The sequence below is a fragment of the Denticeps clupeoides genome, unplaced genomic scaffold, assembly GCF_900700375.1.
Source record: "Denticeps clupeoides unplaced genomic scaffold, fDenClu1.1, whole genome shotgun sequence".
NCBI classification, from domain to species: Eukaryota; Metazoa; Chordata; class Actinopteri; order Clupeiformes; family Denticipitidae; genus Denticeps; species Denticeps clupeoides.
The window spans coordinates 42,312-64,024 of record NW_021630093.1 but is presented as its reverse complement, the minus strand read 5'-3'; the positions used below and the strand labels follow the sequence as shown (position 1 = coordinate 64,024).

Below are 21,713 nucleotides of genomic sequence, written 5' to 3'. Positions count from 1 at the left end.
CCACTGACTTCCCCTTGATGAAGGTCCCGTCCTCACACGCTGCTCCCCGGGTGCCGGTCATGGCTGCCCACTGCTCACCAAGGGTGATGGTTAAATACCGAGGACACATTGTGCTGCACCATGTATCACAATGACAATCACTTCACTTTATTTTACTTTATTTATCACACACTGCTCCCCAGGCACCTTTCATGGCTGCCCACTGCTTTGTTGTGTCACCACGATGTGTGGACAATCACTTCACTTTCACTCAAATATCTCCCGTTACCAAGATGGAGCAAGTCTCTGGGTTATAAGGTGGGGTCTCCATGGATCAACCTGTTTTTCCAGCTCAGGATGCATTACGCTGCTGAAAGAGGCCACTCCCATCAGGGAATATTGTCAGCGTCTATATGTTGGTGACATTTACATGGGTCCAGCACCCGGAGCATCGACCATCATCTTCACGGTGCACCCTGCTGCATCTCTTCTACTGGTAAGTGCACAGGACACCTTCTCCCGTGTCTCCAGTCACCACTACATACCAGGAACACCCCAGAAGAACCGATCTACACAACAAGGCTGCATGTTCTCCACCGTGAAGCCACCCGATCACGGTCCGAGCAGCAGCCGACAGGGGGGCGCTTTTCTGCCGCGGGGCCGCCAGTGAAGTTGTGTAGAAGAAAAACAGGCAGAAAGCCCGATAAGTGTCTTCGCCTCCTTCAGTCTGGGGTCGGGCCCGTGCGTCCCCGTCCAAGGTTTAGGGTTGAGGTCCAGGGTCAAGTTCCGCACCTCCTCCCCGCGCTTTTCACCAGACATTTCAACTTCTCATTCCTTTTTACTCCTGGAAGACGGTGAAGAAGTGAAGCATGACTGCCAGGATCCTGCTGGAGCGCCTGCGCGTCCCGCGGTGGAGAACCTGGAGACCCTGGAGACCCGGAGCGGCGTGCGTCCAGCAGCGCTGGTGAGATGGAACTTGTCCCGGATAAAAAGCGCGATGTGTGTGTGTGTGTGTGTGTGTGTGTGTTTCCGCTTCTTTGCTGATCACTGCGCATTTTGGAGACTTTTCGTCCCGATTTCGGGGAATGTTTTGCGCTGTAATGCAGCTTCTGGGTCGGTTGGCGGCGCAGCTGAGCAGAGTTGTGCCCCCCAGGCTGGTCTGCAGGAAGAGAAGAGAGCAGCTTCAGAGAAAAAGATTCACCTTCGCCCCCATCTGGCCTCGCCGGCGACAGCTGAACTCATTTGGGGGCTAATTTTTAACTAATCTGAATATTCTATGTAGAGCATACGTACACGCCCGGTCTAAAGATGCTGTTCCTGCCTCCACAGCGGCATCCACGTGGACAGTCCGCCCACCGCGCCCTCGCTCACCACCAGCTACGCCCACGGCACGTCCACCAGGTCCCTACTGAGCAGCACCGTGGCCCAGACCCTCCAGAACGCGGCGGAGCGCTGGCCGGACCGCGAGGCGGTGGTCTTCCTGCAGGACGGCGTCCGGAAGACCCTGTCCGAGTTCCAGCGCGATGTGAGTGCCCAGGACCAAAGCTCTAACCTGAACCTGAGTCACGACCTTTATTTTTAACCTTTGGTCCGGCGGCGAGGTCGCCCGGGCAACGTCACGCTGTAATCATTAACAGACACTTCATCCGTCTCACCATGTGCTGCTATTCCACACCGCGCTACTAATAAAATACCCTAAATGTCCCCGTTGGTGTGACGTGGTGGATTACGTCACCAGCAGGAGCCGTCCTGCCATGTCACTTCCTACCAAAGTCCACGGCTGCACTTCAACGTGCCGCTTATCTCCTGTACTGCGGATGGAGGGTTTATTTATCCTGATAAGCGCGCCGGCGCGCCCTGCAGGAACCGGCAGGATTTCCCTCTGCGGTGGGAGTGAGAAGTCGGGACTCCGGCATCGCGTCTGGCGTGCAGGGAGCACCGGACCCACAATTCACTTCACGCCCGAGTCGCGTTCTCTGTAACAGAGAGATTCATTCACATTTACATTCAAGCCGTTTACCAGACGCCCGTATCCAGAGCGACTTACAACGTGCTTCCATGTCACCATGGATGAAGTGGTCAGTTCTGGTTCACCAGGACCCCCAACTATGAATACAATCTTTTTATTCACTCTGTTCTAGTTTCTATACAGAAGAAGGTTACAAGTTCATCTAAATCTTCTCTAAAGAGGAAGGTGTTGAGCTGCCGTGTGAAGGTGCTCAGTGACTGAGCTGGAAGTTCATTCCACCACCGAGGGGCCAAGACGGAGAAGAGTCTAGATGAGCGTCTTCCTTTTACCTTCAGAGATGGAGGGACCAGGCGAGCAGTACTGGAGGCTCGGAGTATACCAGGTGCAGTGCGAGGTGTAATAAGGGCTGTGAGGTAGGATGGTGCTACTCCATGTTTGGCTTTGTAGGCCAGCATCAGTATTTAGAACCTGATGGTGCAGCTACTGGGAGCCAGTGGAGGGAACGTAGTAGAGGGGCGGTGTGGAGAACTTGGGAAGGTTGAAGATCAGTATGAGTTGTAGAGGTGGGATGGTACATAGTTGTAGACCAGCTAGAAGGGAGTTACAGTAGTCCAGTCGTGAGATTACTAAGGACTGAACCAGTAGTTGGGTGGCCTGGGTTGACAGATAAGGGCGGATTCGTCTGATATTGTAGAGAAGGAATCTACATGAGCGGGAAAGATTGCTGATGTGAGTTGAGAAGGAGAGTTGGTTGTCTATTGTTACTCCGAGGTTGCGGGCTGTTGTAGAAGGAGAGAGCTGCGAGTTGTCCAGGTAAATAGCAAGATCCTGATGTGGTGAAGAATCTGCTGGAATGAATATTAGTTCAGTTTTGGTGGGATTGACTTTGAGGTGATGGGCTGCCATCCAAGATGAGATGTCGGTTAGACATGCACCGTTTTTATAACGTTATAAACGTTACAGCACGTTTTACTGCAGTTGTCACGTTGGCTGGACATGGCGAGGAAGGAGGACGCATACGCACAACGTCACGAGACGGGTTTAATGCATAGTAGACGAGACAAGGGAACATCACCACACAATGACCTGACGCAAACAGACACGAACAGGACAGCTTTATATAATATACACAGGTGAACACGATCAGGGAACATTACACGAGACCATCATGAAACTCTGGTCCGAACTCCGGACCCGGAGTCACCCCTGCCGGACCGGATCATGACACTAGTCCATTCGTAATGTAACCAGAAATGTGAGTACAGGAGATAACGTGAAGTCCCGGTGTGTTTTCAGGTGGACCAGGCCGCCGCCGGTCTCCTGGCTCTGGGCCTGAAGAGGGGCGAGAGGCTGGGGATCTGGGGACCCAACATCTACGAGTGGATCCTCACGCTGTTCGCCGCCGCCAAGGCCGGGGTCATCCTGGTCCGTCTCCGCGTCCATCAGACCTTCACTATGCACGCGCACGCTTTTTTTGCACCGGGAGACATGATGTTGTGCTTCTCCGGCAGGTTTCCGTGAACCCCGCTTATCAGGCCCTGGAGCTGGAGTATGCGCTGAAGAAGGTACGCGAGGGCCACACGCACGTTCCTGCAGGAACCGGTCCGCCCTGACGCTGCTCCTCTCTGTCCCCTCAGGTGGGGGTCAGCGCGGTGGTGTGCCCCACCCAGTTTAAGACGCAGAACTATGTGGACATGCTGAGACAGCTTTGTCCTGAGATGGACACGGCCGTGCCTGGGGACATCAGGAGTAAAAGGTAGCGAGGAAGCTGAACTCGTTCAACTCGCGATCATACCCATGATTCAGTGCGGTTGACCTTTGACCCCGCCCCCCACAGACTGCCCGACCTGCGCACGGTGGTGGTGACGGACAGCCGGCAGCCGGGGACGTTTCACATCAGCGAGTTGATGCAGGCAGGAAGCAGCCGGCACCACCAGGACCTGGAGGACCTGCAGAAGAAGATCTTGTGTGACGACCCCGTCAACATCCAGTTCACATCGGTAGAGTCACCCAGGGGGTCAGAGGGTTCACTGTGACCTTTAGGCTCCATGGGTCAGTGGCGCCTAGCGGGAAAGGACGCGGACTCGTAGCTGAAGGGTTGCGGGTTCCAATCCCGAACTGTCCAGGAGACACTGAGGTCTGGACCATAATCGTAGCTGCTTCGCGCTCACCGTCCTTTTTACCACAGGGCACCACCGGGGCTCCTAAAGGGGCGTCGCTGTCCCACCACAACATCGTCAACAACGCGTACTTCCTGGGGATCCGTATGGGCTACAACTGGCGGGTGAGTTGTTTCGTCCTGACGGTTAACAGGCGGACGGTGAACGTATGACGACGTGTGACGCTTCCCCGCAGCCCGACGTCCGGGTGTGTCTCCCGGTCCCCCTCTACCACTGTTTCGGCTCCGTAGGGGGCGGGATCGTGATGGCGCAGTACGGCAGCACCTTGGTTTTCCCGTCCACCGCGTACAGCGGCCGCGCCAACCTGCAGGCCATACAGGATGAGAGGTGGGCCCGGCGACCTTTCACCCCCTGCTTGCCGAAGTGTCTGGTTTCCGCCAAACCGGATTTGAATCCGGGGATTAAAAACCGTACGGTTTCATTCCAGTTCCCACGTTCCGGGACTCCATATTAAGTTACGTTCTGCGCTCGGAATGTTTATTAGATGAACAATCATTACATTTCATTTACATTTCCAGCGTTTACCAGACGTCCTTATCCAGAGTGCCTTACAGTCAGTAGTTACAGGGACAGTCCCCCCCTGGAGACACTCAGGGTTAAGTGTCCTGCTCAGGGACACGATGGTAGTAAGTGGGGTTTAGAACCTGGGTCTACCTAGGCTACTACCAGCCTTTAATCACTTTAAATTATTGTGACTAGAATTTCACTAGTCATATCATGGGGTTATATCCATCTAATAAAAATGCATTTTCATGCCACAAGTAGCGGTTTGTCTAGTAATCTAGAACGTTTTGCATCAAGCTTCAGTGACGTTGCTTGTCTTTTAGACGGGAGCCCCAAAAGAAAAAGACCAGGTTCCACTTTCAGTTTTATCTTAAGGATGGTGCTGATGTCATAAGCCACAAAATCCCAGCATCTTGAAATGAGCTTACACGGCCTGAGCGTGTTTTCCAGATGCTCCCTCATCTACGGAACACCCACCATGTTCATCGACATGCTGGGCCAGCCGGACCTGGGCCAGTTTGATTTGTCGTCTGTGGAGGGAGGTCAGTCACTCATCGTTCATCCTGGAATATTATTTTACCAACAAAAACCTTAACAGCGCTTCCATACTGCAAGCTTCAGTCTTAAGAATGAATGACGATTAATATGCAGGGCATATATAATAATATTCATATTTTTTTAATTCAGTAACCAACGTTTCAGCCATTTCTTCCTCCTCTTGGCAGGTGTGATGGCCGGGTCACCGTGTCCACCAGAAGTGGTGAAGAAGGTTATTAAGACCCTGGGCACCAAAGACTTTGCAGTGAGTCTCTAAACACGGCCGACTTCAGGAAAAGGGGATCTTGTGTCGTTCCTTATTTCCGTGAAATTTAACGAGAGACCTTTATCCAACGTTCTAAGACAAATGGAAAACCTGCAGGTTCTGGTGAGCAGGGACCATGTTGTAATTCCGCTCCTGTGTGTGTACCGTAAATTCTGGACTTTTTAAATTGGACACGATGAACGTGAGATATTAACGGAGCAAGATGGTACAGGAAAGATTTCTATTAACTCTTAATTAAATACATGCCGGTAATAGCCAGAGCAAATGAACAGAGCTGTTAACAGAAGTAAAGATGTCTTCTTCAGTAGTGGAATTGGTCACTATCGCCACTCGAGCTTACATTCCTTCTTCGACAGGCTGAAGGTCTTGACGGTCGCATCATATACGTTTCCTCGTGTCTTTTCCATCATGGCGGTTCTGTGCATGAAGCGCAAAATGGCAGAACTGAAGAATTAAGTGCAGAAATAGTTTCGTTGGTCTGATATGATGAGGTTAAATGTGTTGGCCCATAAAAGTCCATAAATGAGCGGCATCGTTGTAAAAGCCGCGTGTGAAAAAAGTTGCATCTTATATGGTGGAATTTACGGGGTGTGTGTGTGTGTGTGTGTAGACCTGTTTAATCTCCGCTGTAGTCATGGTGACCTGATTTTTTTCCCAGAATGCACTTTGACCCAAGGAAGCCCTCCTTCTTCTCATCATCTAGGGCTGAAGTTGCTGCTGGTGTAAATTTATTTGCAGCTGTGGGCAGTTTATTCATCTCCGGCACGAAAACACGCCCAAATGCGTCTGGGGGTTCACGTTGCCAGATTACCTTCAGTGTGTCTGGACGTGGTTGTGGCTTGATGAACACACCAGGGAACAATCATCGTTCCACGGCTCCCTTCCCTAACAACCGTTGCCATAGAGATCCCTGGACGCCGGTGTTGTGGACATGTTAACCCGAAGGAAAGTCTTTCACAGACGCCCAAACACACACACGTTAAATGCAGTCTTCATTGTTGAAATGCAGCAGGTCCTAAGTGGACGTGCACAGTGTGTATTCGACCAGTAGAGGGAGCCAGACGCTCTGGACAAAGTTGGCAATGAAAGTAGATTTCATACCAACATATAAAAAGGATCTGCAAGCAAGATTCATATTTATATATGAACATATTTTATTCTAAAACACACTGAATGGTGGGAATACTGCAGAGTGTCCGTCTCTGCACAGACATTCAGTATCGAGTCTCCAAGGTAGAAAATGCACACAAAACACACTCTTAATCATCTTTTAAAGTATTTCATGTTTATTGGAATAACACACTTCCACTAAAACAAGTCTGAAATGACATATTTAACGCACAATGCGTTGGAGTTCTACGCCTGGCAGCACCATGTGTTCCCTGGTATCCTTTCGCATTTCCCGGTCTGAAGACCTATAAACCTCACACAGCTTCATCTATACAGACAAAGAAAACCTCCAACCTGAGGAAACGGGTCCATTCTGTTCATTTTCTGTCGTTTTTTACTGAGCCGTACTGACCGGGTGAGAGGTTCCGCGCCGTTCGTACGTATATTTACCTTCGCCTGCTGTCTTTTGCTCATAATGTCGGCGCTCTGTGTCCACGTCTGGCAACGTTCTTGTGAAATTTCTCACTGGAACCGAGACCACAGTAAATCACGGCCCGCTGTGGTAACCGTGGCAACAGGCGCTGGAGGTGAAGAGGTCACACATGGCCGCTGGGCGCCAGGGTCTGTACGTTTGGGGTTGTGGAGGTGAAAGGGCGGAGGTCGCTGCTTCATGCTGCTCTGGTTTAAGTTTAAACGTCCCGTTACGTCTGATGCTTTTGTGTGTGTACGTCGGGTCTAAATGAGTTCTAGAGTAAGTGTAGCTGTCGAGTTGGTGTGGCCGGTCACCTGGACGGGCGTCTTTTCCTGCGTCTCCTGCGGAACGAGACAAAAACAGAAGCCAAGTCAAACAGGACACGCCTCCGGCGCCAAGGTGGAAAAGAACGGGTCGGCCTGAAGCAGCGCCGGACCCACACGAACAGCGGGCTCTTATGAAGACTGAGGGGTTCACGCTGATCACTGGGGAACCCCTGAGACCCGCTGTTTACCCACCGCCACCGCGCCACCGTCCTCAGGCAGGAAATAACTCCAGACGTCGATTACTAAATTCCACTTATTCTACTAATATATTCTATTTTATTGATATCATTTTTAATATATTGGCTTTCCAGGGTGGTAGTAGCCTAGCGACCAAGAACAGCCCAGGAGACCCAGGTTCAAACCCCACTTACTACCATCGTGTCCCTGAGCAAGACACTTAACCCTGAGTGTCTCCATGGGGGGGGACTGTCCCTGTAACTACTGGCTGTAAGTCGCTCTGGATAAGGGCGTCTGGTAAATGCCGTAAATGTAAATGAGTGTCTCTAGGGGGACTGTCCCTGTCACTACTGAGTGTAAGGAGCTCTGGATAAGGGCGTCGGTACGGTAAATGCCGTAAATGTCCTATTCGGTTGGGTTGTTTTTCTGAAGTCTGGATCACGAGCTCTTGGAGGCCACAAGGGGGCAGTGTACCATCTACAGGCCTTGTATTCTAACTTAGAATAGAAATAGATTTTTGGCCACCACCTCAAATGGCTGATGTTTAGCCACGAATGAGCTACAGCCAATGGGACATAGAATAGCAAAAAGAGGCGGGGACTGTTTCAGGCCTTAAGTAACGTGAAATGTCCGTTAAAAGCCGTCTCACCGTTTTTAATGGCGCAGTCCTTTGTTGGCCCTCCTCGTCTTGCCCTTGCATCGGCTGAAGGCAGCACTGTCCCTTACCTGCTTACCCCGCTGGGTGGAGGGTGCGGCACAGACGGCGTCGGGACGCAGCCGGCTGGTGTCCATCCACCTGGACGGAGGAAGCATTGGGACGCGGCTGTAGCGGCCGCTGTTACGCGCGTGGCACGTTTGTGGGCGCGCCGGTGCTTACTTGCGCAGGCTGGCCAGCTGGCACGTGCAGCTCCACGGGTTCCCGGACAGGGTGAGGTTGGTGATGGTGGAGAGGTCCAAGCTGCCGGGGAGGTTCTTGACTTTGTTGTTCTGGATGTGTAGAGACTTGAGAGCGGTCACGCCGGAGAAGGCGCCGTCTGAGAACTGGAGCAGATGCTGTTAGTGACGTGACCACAGCGCAGCACACGATGCACACAGTGACATTTGTCCTCTGCATTTAACCCATGGTGAGCAGTGGGTGCTTTGCTCGGTGGCACCTCAGTGGCACCTGGTGAGAGGAAGAAAAGTTCCACATCCAACATTTCCATTCAGAACAATGGCTCAGTGACCTTCATCACTCCAACCATAGTAGAATTACAAGCAGGTGCAGATGTTGGTTTTCCACACTGATGCTCAGCATCAGACGTCTGCGGAGCTTGAAATGATGAAAGGCGTCTCTTATAACGTTCCCAGGGCCTGTGAGGCTGCTAAAAACTGCACCAAGGTGCAAGAAGCGCCTGGTCCTCGCTGGAGACCAGTCTCGGGGCGGAGCGTGTCCTGTGGAAATTTCCACTGCGGAGGGAAGCGCTTGGCGCCGGGGGAAAATGGACGACTTCCAGCGCGTTGACCCGATCATTTGCCAGAAGTGCCTGCAAAGAGCCTGATTGTCAATTCACACTTGCGCGAGGGCGGCTAAAAATACCGCTCTTCATGGCGACTGTTTACGAAACGGTCATTTTTTCCCCTTCTGTCATAATTCTGCACAAACACCTCTGGACCGGGACCAACAAACAGACCCGACCCAAAATATTGACTTTAGCGACTGGAAAAGGGCTCCTTCTCCCGGGCTTATTAATACTGGCTTCAGTCTCCTCGGTTGGTTGAAGTATGTTTAGATGCTTTTATGGATCCCTTCTTTGGCCCCATTTGATACAGGTGGCGAGAAGCTTCCACAAAGCCTCACTGACCAACAATCCCGAGGTTCTGTAGTTCTTACGAAGCAGGCCTAAGCACAAAAAGGTTTTTTTGAAGGAGCACTGAGCGATCTAGAAGGTTCGAACGCTTTCCTCCAGGACCACACAGGTGGCGTGTGAGGCCACAGCTTTCACTGGAGAAGATGGCTACGGATGGCTGTTCGCCCTTTAACACAAGGCACATGGTGCCTTTCTCCTGGGAGAAACCGACAGATGGTTCCAAGATCACAAGGCTTTCATCAAAACGAAGATAGAGTTGAAGCCACCTCTCCAAAAATACAGGAACTTACTGCTTCGTTTTAATTTCCTGCCATATCTGGACTTCTTCTCTAGAGGACAGAACCACATTTAAACACAGAAACATCAACACTCACTTTTTGCAGACCCATGTTGTCCAGATACAGTCTCTCCATGTATCGGCCAAAGCTGCGGAAGGCGTTGTCCGGGATGGTGGCCATCGGGTTCCTGGACAGGGTCAGCTCCTCCACCACCCTCAGCTTGCTCATGGACCCAGTCGGGTAGGTGGAGAGCTTGTTCCGGTCCAGGTGAAGGATGGCCAGGTTCTCCACGTCGTCCAGAGCGCCAGGCTGGATGCTGTTGATCTTGTTGTCGCTCAGGTGCAGCCAGCGCAGGTCCTTTGCGCCGGAGAAGACCCCGACTGAAAGCTCCGGTATGCTGTTGTTGTTGAGCTGCAGTATGAAGAGATTGACCATGGGTGAGAAGATTCCCTTGGCCAGGGTGCTGATGCGGTTCCCGTCCAGGTAGAGATAGGTCAGCATGGTCAGGTCCTCGAAGGCGCCCGGGCGCATTACGCTGATCTCATTGTTGGACAGGTAGAGGTAAACCAGCTTCTTCAGCCCTTTGAAGGCCTGGCCAGCGATCTCCTGGATCTTGCAGTGCTGCAGGTGCAGCGAGATCAGACCCTTCATCTCTCCAAAGCCTCCGCTCGGCAGGTTGCCCAGAGAGTTCTCCTGGAGGTTGAGGAGACGCGTGGCCTCAGAAATCTGCGGGATCTTCTTCAGGCCGGCGTTGTAGCAGATGACGTGCAGAAGGTCCCCGTGGCAGTGGCACGGACTTGGGCACTGGCTGGGAGAACCCTGGACCAGGGGACCAAGCAGGCAGACCACCGCCAGCAATAAACTGGAGCCCTCCATAGCTCCCGATGCTCACCTTCCTGACGGAGGTGGGAGAAGATCCACAGCCTCGGACAGGAGAGAACTCCGGAGTGGGACGGGACGCTGCGCTATTTATACCTCTTAAGGAGGGGAAATGGTCAGATTTCACCGCGTTGGGACTGGCCGGGGGAGCAGGAGGACTTTCTTTTTTTTCCTTCTTCTGCTGCAGGTCGTGATGGATGTAAACCGTGTCTTGGTGAGTCTTGGTTGATTCTGAAAGATGAAGGAGTGAAATCATGCTTTCTCTAGCGTCGAACCGGAGACAGATGGCTGTCCCTCTACACGTGGCAGGAAATAAAGGTACGAGAGGTGCGAGATGCTTTCTTCAGGGTCTGGAATAAAAAGCTCAGGAACGGCGCTTCGGATCTGGTCCTGGTTTCTGAGGTTCTCGCTGATTCAGGTGAACTGCCGTAATAAGAGGTGAACCCACAGGTTTGGTCCACGTGGTGTTTTGAACTCCTCTGCGGTGTTTGGAGCGAGGGGCGGAATCTCGTGTTTGCTCAACAGATCTAGCGTTTTATTGGGAAAGCCAGTTTGGGTCCTTCAGGCCAGCATCCAGCCACTGAAAGATGATCTTCTCAGCTTCTAGGATAGTCAAGTGTCCCCGGTCCAGCGAATGTAATTTAATCTGATCCACCGTGTGCAGATTGGATACGGGACGACCGAGAACAGCCCAGTGACGTTCATGGGATTCCCCATCGACAGCCTGGACCGGAAAACGGACACGGTGGGGTGCATCCTCCCTCACACCGAGGTACCGCACCTGCAGAACCCCAACCCACAAACAGGGAGGAATGGTGCACACAGAGAAGCTTTAGAATATGAGAATTAATATTAGTTACATTCAATTCTTCACTGAATAGACTACTGAATTACTGAATGTATTCATAAGAATTCTCTCTTTATTACTGTACCATGAAATGTTTCATGTCGGTGCCCGGAATTCATTTCTGGAATTTTCCATCCTTCCAGGCAAAAATAGTCGACCCTTCGTCTGGACAGATCGTCCCGCTGGGGGCGCAGGGCGAGATCATGATCCGTGGGTACTGCGTCATGCTGGAGTACTGGAACGATGCCGCCAAGACCCAGGACTGCATCACCAAAGAGGGCTGGTACAAAACGGGGTGAGGAACCGCATTCCTACCGCATGTTACCGTCACCCGTTTACCACCATCGCCGTTTTATTATCGCGCTTATCGATTCGTTTATCAGGGTGCAGGGACGTTGTCTCCATCGTCTTATTATCGTGCTTATTGATTCGTTTACCTGCACGCAGGGACGTTGTCTCCATCGTCTTATTATCATGCTTATTGATTCGTTATCGTGATTCGTTTACCTGCGTGCAGGGACGTTGTCTCCATCGTCTTATTATCGTGGTTATTGATTCGTTTACCTGCGTGCAGGGACGTTGTCTCCATCGTCTTATTATCGTGGTTATTGATTTGTTATCGTGAGTCGTTTACCTGCGTGCAGGGACGTTGTCTCCATCGTCTTATTATCGTGGTTATTGATTCGTTTACCTGCGCGCAGGGACGTTGTCTCCATCGTCTTATTATCGTGGTTATTGATTCGTTTACCTGCACGCAGGGACGTTGTCTCCATCGTCTTATTATCGTGGTTATTGATTCGTTATCGTGAGTCGTTTACCTGCATGCAGGGACGTTGTCTCCATCGTCTTATTGATTCGTTTACCTGCGCGCAGGGACGTTGTCTCCATCGTCTTATTATCGTGGTTATTGATTCGTTTACCTGCACGCAGGGACGTTGTCTCCATCGTCTTATTATCGTGGTTATTGATTCGTTATCGTGAGTCGTTTACCTGCATGCAGGGACGTTGTCTCCATCGTCTTATTGATTCGTTTACCTGCACGCAGGGACGTTGCCACCATGGACGCGTTTGGCTACTGTAAAATCGAGGGCCGGATCAAGGACATGATCATCCGGGGAGGAGAGAACGTCTACCCAGCCGAAATCGAGCAGTTCCTGCACACGCACCCCAAAGTCCATGAGGCCCAGGTCCTGTTCCAGATCTTGTCATGATTCAGCTCCCATGATTCCATGGTGGCAAGATGGAGATGTTTGCTACGTGGTGTCTGTGCAGGTGGTTGGGGTGAAGGACCAGAGGATGGGGGAGGAGATCTGCGCTTGCATCAACCTGAAGCAGGGTCAGGACTGCAGCGCCGAGGAGATCCGAGCCTACTGCAAGGGCCAGGTGAGCGTCTTCTAGAACGCTCGGTGCCCGTTCCGCTCGGCTCCTGTTCACTCTGGCTGCTTCTCCTCAGATCTCCCCACTACAAGATCCCCCGCTACGTGGTCTTCGTTGATAGTTACCCGCTCACAGTTTCAGGCAAGGTGAGTCCTCAGCACACGGCCACGCCCTTCCCCGCCTGCAGGAAGTCAGGTAACAGGCTGCAGAGGTAAAGTGGCATCCTCCTTCCTCTCAGATTCAGAAGAACAAGCTGAGGGCCGCGATGGAGAAGCAGCTTCTGGTGGAGCGCGCCGAGGGGAACTGACGGAGAAACCGCATGTCCAGGATGGGAGAACCAACTTAATTCATTAGCCAGATGATCGACTTGCATCCGACTGTTACAGGTTTTACAATCACAGTAGCTAAAACGCCCGTAAATGTTCCGTCCATCATATTTTCGTGCATCTGTGAACTGCGTTCTGCGTTTTTTATTGATGGACATACGGTGGAACCGGCCAGTCAGGAACCGATGTTGCTTTAAATGCGGGTCGTTCTTCATTTTCTACCAAAGCGTCTTTTTATTAAGAATATTAAACGTGTAACGATCAGAGATGGTGTGAGTGAAGTATTTTACTGTATTTTCCACCCCCTCTAAATACGATCACGTGACTCTTTTACTGAGGTTGCCAGGTTGGTGGGTTTGGTGCCGACGTGAAGACGGGTGAAATGGATCCGTGCGTTTCTGAATAGAACTGCAGCGACCAGTAAGAACAGTCGTCTGAACCCACAGGCCTGCAGAATATACAGAGAACACAATTACATTTTCTAAAAGAGGGACTGTTCCTGCAGGCCGGTTAACAGCGTGGCGCCCTCTAGTGTTCCTGTGCAGCATTTCCCTCTTTATAGGCCGTTTCGGGCAGGGGGATGCCCAGAGCGCTCTGACTCGGGCCCGCTCGGTCCCCCTGGGCGCCGGCCACCTGCTCCTGGGTGCAGAAGTCCTGCAGGTAAACGGAGGCCAGGTTGCGCAGCCGCGGGTTCTGGGAGAGCGACAGGCGGAGCATGCACTGCACCACGGCCGGGTGGGTGGTGTCCTGGCGGGAGGCCGGCGTGCTGAGGTTCATCAGAGTGGTGATGGCCGACAGCACCGTCTCGTCGCGCCGGCTCGACAGGCAGCCGGTCACCAGGGACAAGGCGCCGTCACTCTGCAGGATGAGGTCACGTGACTCCGGCTCCATGCTCATGTTGCACAGGCCCCCTGCAGACACAGAAAGTCGGTTCCATTTACATTTACGGCATTTACCAGACACCCTTATCCAGTAGTGACAGGGACAGTCCCCCCCTGGAGACACTCAGGGTTAAGTGTCTTGCTCAGGGACACGATGGTAGTAAGTGGGGTTTGAACCTGGGTCTTCTGGTTCATAGGCGAGTGTGTTACCCACTAGGCCACTAACACCCCGGTTCCATCACCATGTTCTAGCCGAACAGCTCTCATAACCTCATATTTTAGCCTTACTTGGAAAATAGGACACTTAGGAAACTCAAAGCGTCCATTTAAGGCTAAAGTAAGGCCATGAGCTTACAGATGATAATAAATCAACGAGAGTCGGCTCTTCTTTGGGAGCCGAGCCACGACAGAACTTCCCATCACTATCACGTTCGACCAGGTTCCTGGCCTGAAGCTAGAACAGATTTCCGTTCGAAGCGAATGAGAGCATCTCACCGATCCCGAACTCCACGAAGTTCTCGTTGTCCTCGGTCAGCGCGTCCAGGAACATCTCCAGCACCTGCAGCGTCCGCAGCGCCTCCAGGTTCCCGGGGTCGTAGGCGAAGTTGGCGAGGTTCGCCAGGACCTGCTCTTTAGCTTCTGCGGGTGGGTGTGAGGTGGATTAATGGGGGTGTATATGGGGGTGCGTCTGTACCTGCCACCATGCAGCAGATACCGCACCTTCACTGTCCGTGTCCTGGAACTCCGTGACCAGGTTCTGCAAGAACTCGAAACGGTCCGGCCCAGCGGAGCGTCTTCTGGCCGCCATCACCGCGCCATCACCGTTTCTCCAGCGGGACTGCGGGCACGTCGTGGGGGGGTAATAATTACAATTAAAAATGACGTATCCAGGCCTGATGTTGTTGCCAGATCTGTGGGGAATTACAAAAACGTTGCACGAAAGCCCCAGAAGGGTTACAATAATAATAAAAATGATTAAACAATCCAAAACATTTGGAGAAGATGTCCACGATGGGTGAGTAAGGTGATGAAATCCGACGCCTCTCTGTTCAACGTTGGTTTGGTGAGAAACTCCAAGCCGGCATTTAAAAGACGGAACTGGCCACACCGTTTCCAACCCGCCCCTCCCTCGACACGTGATCTAAGTGTCCGTCGCGGAAGTGTGTCCCTCTGACAGCCTCGGCCGTTACTCTTTAGTTCCGCACAGGCGTTGTGTTGCGGGTTCCGCGGCATGAAGCAGCACCGCTTGTCTGCGGGGAAGCGCCTGACCAAGCCGCTGCTGTTCGGGGCGCTGCTGCTGGGTCTGGGGACGGTGTTCCTGAACAGGTACCGCCGCTCGTCTGCAGCGAGGACCCGTGTTCGTGTGGCGGTGACGTGCGACCTTCTCGCCTCCTGCTCTCCAGACGCAGCTTCTTCCCTGAGGTCGAGGATCTCCGGGCGGAGCAGCGCAGGCGCCACGACGCCAGGCTGGTGGAGGTTCTGGAGAGGAGGCGGAGGCTGGTGGAGGAGCTGGAGGACGAGAGGACCGCCGGGAGAAAATGAAGCGTCTCTGATACGCGAACCATGACTTACTGTGGAATAAAACAGCAGCTTGATGTTTAATGTTTCTTCTCTGGGGAGAATTTTATCTAAATATATACATTTATATACAGTACAGGCCAAAAGTTTGGACACCTTCTCATTTAACGTGTTTTCTTTATCTTCATGACCATTTACGTTGGTAGATTCTCACTGAAGGCATCAAAACTATGAATGAACACATGTGGAGTTCTGTACTTAACAAAAAAAGGTGAAATAAGTGAAAACATGTTTTATATTCTAGTTTCTTTGCTCTGGTTACTGCTTTGAACACTCTTGGCATTCTCTCGATGAGCTTCAAGAGGTCGTCACCTGAAATGCTTCTCCAACAGTCTTGAAGGAGTTCCCAGAGGTGTTTAGCACTTGTTGGTCCAGCTCACCCCAAACCATCTGGACTGGGTTCAGGTCCGGTGACTGTGGAGGTCAGGTCTCCACTTTTTGTTAAGTACAGAACTCCACATGTGTTCATTCATAGTTCTGATGCCTTCAGTGAGAATCTACCAACGTAAATGGTCATGAAGATAAAGAACACACGTTGAATGAGAAGGTGTCCAGACTTTTGGCCCATACTGTATATATGATAAAAGCGTGATGTTCTGTATTTGTAGTGACGCTGCTCCACCAGATTTTCTTCATACTTCTCAGTTGGAACACAATTAAATGACAAACAGATACGCAAAACAAATGGTCAAAATAAGTTTATTATCCTGAGACAAAACTATCCAAGTCATTATAGGAATAAATTATTGCACATGCATAAATAACCCTGAAATTAACCAGAAGGAAGAGGGAAATGTGGGGGCAACTGATAAAAGTTGTGAAACACACATCCAGCCAGCAGGAGCGTCACATCAACTCTGTTATAACACGGCAAACGCGTGCAAAAAAAAAAAAAGCTAAAACCCGGGATGGCTGTAAAGTTCCGATGACGTTTAACTGGACCGAGCCCCGCCCTTCACTCCGCCCGTTTCTCAGGGGACCAGGGGAGGAGGAATACAGAATGGAAAACCGCCGTGCCGGCGAGATCCTGCCGCTCCACGTCTGCCACGCCCTCTACACCACTCCGCTTTACTCACGCTGGCATACGCAGCATTTAAATACACACGTGTGGAATACTCCACCTCTCAGTGTGTGTGTATGTGTGTTACACACTGAGGGGAACCAGGGAAGGTGGGGACGCAGCACGTGGTGGAGGGACGGTGTCCAGTCCGTTTACTGTCCTGCAGTACACACACACACACACACACACACACACACACACACGTTAGCACTAGAACTGGAGCGGCAGTATTAATCCCAGAAAAGAACCCAGAGAGCCAATCAGCACCAAATCAAGTGGCATCTGCAGCCGCTAAACCTGCAATAAAAACCCCGCTGATTCTGTCCGGTGGAAAATTTGCATACATGGATGTGATTGGCTGGCCCACAATTTATTAAAACCTTTTATTGATTGACAGCCCTGTTTTTCATGCATCACTTGTACCAACTTATAAATCTTGCTGAGATGTATAAATCAATACAGTGATATTTGAAGCGGGTGATTACTTGTGATTACTATGATGAATAGATTTATAGTTAATGAAGTAGAAGAGACGTAAATCTATCTGCTGTCTGCAGCATGATATTTTTATGTGAATATTCACTCACACTTTGTTGAAGTTGGATGTGTGAAGGACGCGCTGTGACAACTTTGCAGGGTCGCCGTTGACCATGTTGCCGTTGGCGACGCAGGTTTTCCTGGCTGCCTGGTCTCTGGCGAAGTTTCTACATGCCGCCAGTTTGGACTCCAGAGCCTTTAAACCAGAGAAGTGGAAAATGAATGGAGAAAAAAAACAAGAGTCACTGGGGAACCGACATCAGACCAGAACACAGAACTGAACAAACTGTACGAAGTGAACCAACTCAACAAGGCGTACGAAGTGAACCAACTCAACAAGGCGTACGAAGTGAACCAACTCAACAAGTTATACGAACTGAACCAACTCAACAAGGCGTACGAACTGAACCAACTCAACAAGGCGTACGAACTGAACAAGCTCAACAAGTTATACCAAGTGAACCAACTCAACAAGGCGTACGAAGTGAACCAACTCAACAAGTTATACCAAGTGAACCAACTCAAGTTATACGAAGTGAACCAACTCAACAAGGCGTACGAAGTGAACCAACTCAACAAGTTATACCAAGTGAACCAACTCAAGTTATACGAAGTGAACCAACTCAACAAGGCGTACGAACTGAACAAGCCTAACAAGGCGTACGAAGTGAACCAACTCAACAAGGCGTACGAAGTGAACCAACTCAACAAGGCGTACGAAGTGAACCAACTCAACAAGTTATACCAAGTGAACCAACTCAACAAGTTATACGAAGTGAACCAACTCAACAAGGCGTACGAACTGAACAAGCCTAACAAGGCGTACGAAGTGAACCAACTCAACAAGGCGTACGAAGTGAACCAACTCAACAAGTTATACCAAGTGAACCAACTCAACAAGTTATACGAAGTGAACCAACTCAACAAGGCGTACGAACTGAACAAGCCTAACAAGGCGTACGAAGTGAACCAACTCAACAAGGCGTACGAAGTGAACCAACTCAACAAGTTATACCAAGTGAACCAACTCAACAAGTTATACCAAGTGAACCAACTCAACAAGTTATACCAAGTGAACCAGCTCAACAAGTTATACGAAGTGAACAAACTCAACAAGGTGTACGAACTGAACCAACTCAACAAGGCGTACAAACTGAACAAATTCAATAAACTTTAAAACCACAAAACTCAATAAAAGGAACCAACCGAAGAAGATAAAGAAAGTGGAAAAACTCACCGCGACTTTCCGCAGCAGGTCGCCTACGATGTTGAGGGCTGAGATGCGGGCGGATGGCGTCAGGGCGGAGCTGGCGTAAGCGTTCACCACCGCTGAGGGCAGAGAGGGGGTACGTGGTCAGGTGTGTGTGTGTGTGTGTGCACCGTAATGAAATAGCGAGGGGCGGCGTGAACCGTTTTGGTTGGTGAAGGAGTGTTCAGCGCTCCTGCTGAGGGGCGTCGCTGGCAGCGACAGGGAAGCCTGGACGGCCGTGTCCATCTTGTCCTCGTCTTGCGTGGGTGAGCTGGGCGCCGAAGTCCTGCTGATGTCTGTCTGTCTCTCCTTCACCGCCAGCTCCTGCCTCAGGTCTGTAAAAGGAACACGCGCAGCACGTCCCGTATTACAGCAGCGAGTGAGGGAACCACGAGGAACAGGAAGATGGATGAGCACCTCTGGCCTCGTCCTTTAACCTCTGCACAGACACCAGAAGAGACTCCTTCTCGTCCAGCTCGTTCTCCAGGAAGGCGTTCCTCTCGATGGCCTGGTTCAGCCGCTGCTCAAAGTCCTCCAGCGAGACGATGGTGGCCCTGAGGGTGGGAGAAGCAGAGAACAGACCTGAGCTTGCATGTTCTGCACGTGAGTGTAAGTTTGTGGTGGAGGTCGGACCTCTTGGCCCTCTCCAGGTCGTCGTTGGCCTGCTCCAGCTCGCGCACGTATTTGTGCAGCTGCTCCTTGATGCCACGTGTCTGGCCCAGGTCGTCCTCCAGCAGGGAGATCTCCTTGTAGCTCTGCATGTAGTTCTGCTCCAGCTTCTCCTGCACAGACCATAAACACCACGGCCTTCATCCAGTGACAAGTAGTAGCCTAGTGGGTACCACACTCGACTATGAACCAGAAGACCCAGGTTCAAACCCCTCTTACTACCATCATGTCCCTGAGCAGGACACTTAACCCTGAGTGTCCCCAGGGGGGGACTGTCCCTGTAACTACTGATTGTAAGTCGCTCTGGATAAGGGCGTCTGGTAAATGCTGGAAATGTAAATGGAAGTCACATGTATATGTAGCATATTGACAAGCGGGGGTTGAAAGTGAAGTGACTGTCACCACATCACACTGTATTTAACCGTCATCCTTGGTGACAGTGGGCACCATGACAGGCGCCCGGGGAGCAGCGTGTGGGGACGGGACCTTCATCAAGGGGACCTCAGTGGCACCTTTTCCACTGCTCTGGTTCCTGTGCTGGTTCCCAGTGTTAGAACCAGGCGTCGGCCCCTAAACTTAGCTGGTCTCGTAGCGAGAACCCGTGAGGTCACAACCAGGGGGCGGAGTGATTGTAGCTTTAGTCACATGCAGCTGAATTTAATATTATTACGTTATTATGAATTCAACTAAAAAGTGCACTAGAAGAAAGTGTGTGAAGTGTTACGGGAAGAACTTAAAGTCGCAGGTTCCACACGGGAGAAAAACAGAATAAAAGTCAACAGGGACAAAAAGAAGGGGCGACTGTAAAAGTGGCAGCGGTGGAGTTAATGAAGATTTCTTTAATGATGTAATGGATTCGCGGCTGGGATTTCTGTTTAATGGGCGTGGCCTGTGGCGTAAATGCGGATCGGTTCTCAGCCGGTTCCCGGTTCAGCACCACAACTACGATTTAACCTCTAGGCCACCTCTGCCACTTCCTCATTTGCCCAGAATGAGCTTACAGGCTCCTCCCCATTTTAAACTTTCATTAAATGTCATCTTCTGGGTGTCTGAAATAACAAACACCAACAGAAAGGTCTGGGTGGGTCGTTAGCTCCTCCTCTACCTCAACTACTTCCTGTTTCTATCTCTGTAAATACAGAAGATACATGGTGCAAAAAATTTAACTAAATACAAAAATAGGGGCCACACACACACACACACACACAAACATCTCCACCTATAAACCCTGCGGTCTGAGCTTCTCCTCCATCCTACCATGAGCATCCCCACCTAGATACCTCGTGGTCTGAGCTTCTCCTCCATCCTACCTTCAGCATCTCCACCTAGAAACGCTGCGGTCTGAGCTCCTTCTCCATCGTACCTTGAGCATCTCGTCCTAGATACCTCGTGGTCTGAGCTTCTCCTCCATCCTACCTTCAGCATCTCCACCTCGCTGTGCAGCCTCTGCTTGTCGGACTGCAGGTCGCGTATTCGGTTCTCCGCCTGCCCAGCTGCGCCTCCAGCTCGGCCTCCAGCTCCCGACTCCCCTCCTGGAACTCCAGCAGCTCCTCCTGCGCCTCCTCACAGCTGCGAGGGGAAACAGCGGCAGGGGCGGTCAGCTGCGCCACCGCGGCCGCGCCCGGCCACACGCCTGAGCAGGCTTCTCACCTTCTCTTGTACTTCAGCGAGAGCGACTTCCAGTACTGCACTTCCTCGTCCTTCGACGAGAACTTGGGTGTCACGCTGCCGTCCATCTTCACACGTCCTGCACCATTTCATATTGTTATCATACCTAAACACACACAGCATATTCCAGGCCAGAACAAGGAACCTTTACATTTCTGGCTTTTATCAGACCATGATGATGAATATGGTGATTCTGATTAATATGATAATGAATATGATGATTTTGATAAATATGATGATAAATATGGGGAATCTTGCAGAGGGATGAATAAAGTCTGATTGTTTTGATGAACATGATTAAAATGATAAATGTGATATTGTAATATTGAGACTATGATGAACAAAGGTGGCTATTTCCAGGCGAAACTGGCGTCATTACGGCCGCACAAAACTCCCCGTCCGATAAATCCGAAGCGATTACTATTGACTACGTCACCATGACAACAGACTCGCGTTCTAAAACAGCGCAATAATATCACCATTAACACTACTATAATGATTATATATAAAAAGACGACCTGAACATTTCCAGGTTTCCTCCTCGCCGGTGACGTCAGCGGACGGACCGTCTGCGGCTCCGCCCACTTCCGCCTCATCACAGCCTGCGGAACGGAGCGACGTTGGGGCCGCGTTCCAAACAGTCCTATAATCCCTCCGCAGTGCACCACATAAAGGAGGTTTATCAGTTTATCTGCGTCGGGTACGAGTACAGATTTGGGGCGCAGCCGCCGGACACACTGGCAACTCGATCCACGGCGGTATAAATCCCTCTTTTAATGACCTGAATCATTTATGTCCATGTCCGTGCTCACCTTTTACTAAACTATGGTCATATATTTGCTTCAGAAAATAAATTATTGATAGCATAATTATAATTATATATGTAATTATTAGACTGGTTTGCTTTTTTGTAATTGAACCCCTAATTGATTAAAAAAACTATTTATTAAGCATTATATATAGTTGTATAATAT

The 21,713-nt window shown here is 50.9% G+C and overlaps 4 protein-coding genes and 1 long non-coding RNA gene across 6 annotated transcripts; 2 read left to right on the top strand and 3 right to left on the bottom strand.

Annotated features, from left to right (window-relative positions):
- The first annotated feature begins 392 nt into the window (after positions 1 to 392).
- Positions 393 to 12,807, top strand: LOC114783356 (acyl-CoA synthetase family member 2, mitochondrial-like). Of its 2 annotated transcripts, XM_028968809.1 has the most exons (15): positions 393 to 475; positions 831 to 943; positions 1,309 to 1,504; positions 3,245 to 3,373; positions 3,460 to 3,513; positions 3,586 to 3,704; positions 3,786 to 3,948; positions 4,137 to 4,232; positions 4,304 to 4,455; positions 5,083 to 5,174; positions 5,358 to 5,434; positions 11,212 to 11,319; positions 11,538 to 11,689; positions 12,440 to 12,581; positions 12,667 to 12,807. In XM_028968809.1, the coding sequence occupies exons 2-15, from the start codon at positions 849 to 851 to the stop codon at positions 12,790 to 12,792; spliced, it is 1,701 nt and encodes a 566-aa protein (XP_028824642.1). In that variant the 5' UTR covers positions 393 to 475; positions 831 to 848; the 3' UTR covers positions 12,793 to 12,807. The 2 variants fall into 2 exon arrangements, with proteins under 2 accessions (XP_028824642.1, XP_028824641.1); XM_028968808.1 differs by lacking the exon at positions 393 to 475 and having other exon boundaries at positions 644 to 943.
- On the bottom strand, positions 6,719 to 11,905 carry LOC114783358 (chondroadherin-like). The gene is made up of 5 exons (XM_028968812.1): positions 11,480 to 11,905; positions 9,765 to 11,328; positions 8,418 to 8,581; positions 8,190 to 8,336; positions 6,719 to 7,378 (listed from the first exon to the last, which is right to left on the bottom strand). The coding sequence occupies exons 2-4, from the start codon at positions 10,542 to 10,544 to the stop codon at positions 8,195 to 8,197; spliced, it is 1,086 nt and encodes a 361-aa protein (XP_028824645.1). The 5' UTR covers positions 10,545 to 11,328; positions 11,480 to 11,905; the 3' UTR covers positions 6,719 to 7,378; positions 8,190 to 8,194.
- A 47-nt stretch (positions 12,808 to 12,854) lies between the features above and the next one.
- LOC114783360 (uncharacterized) lies at positions 12,855 to 13,361 on the top strand. Its single transcript, XR_003748472.1, has 2 exons — positions 12,855 to 12,917; positions 13,010 to 13,361. It is a non-coding gene; the product is annotated as an uncharacterized LOC114783360 (long non-coding RNA).
- On the bottom strand, positions 13,312 to 15,112 carry LOC114783359 (armadillo repeat-containing protein 7-like). Its single transcript, XM_028968813.1, has 3 exons — positions 14,699 to 15,112; positions 14,474 to 14,617; positions 13,312 to 14,008 (listed from the first exon to the last, which is right to left on the bottom strand). The coding sequence occupies exons 1-3, from the start codon at positions 14,784 to 14,786 to the stop codon at positions 13,626 to 13,628; spliced, it is 615 nt and encodes a 204-aa protein (XP_028824646.1). The 5' UTR covers positions 14,787 to 15,112; the 3' UTR covers positions 13,312 to 13,625.
- A 1,124-nt stretch (positions 15,113 to 16,236) lies between these two features.
- Positions 16,237 to 21,319, bottom strand: LOC114783373 (nuclear distribution protein nudE-like 1-B). The gene is given in 10 exon segments (XM_028968839.1): positions 16,237 to 16,776; positions 17,204 to 17,349; positions 18,391 to 18,482; positions 18,564 to 18,737; positions 18,820 to 18,956; positions 19,036 to 19,184; positions 20,488 to 20,561; positions 20,564 to 20,640; positions 20,722 to 20,818; positions 21,258 to 21,319. Coding segments are annotated over 9 exon segments (1,011 nt in total). The 5' UTR covers positions 20,808 to 20,818; positions 21,258 to 21,319; the 3' UTR covers positions 16,237 to 16,700.
- Positions 21,320 to 21,713: the final 394 nt, after the last annotated feature.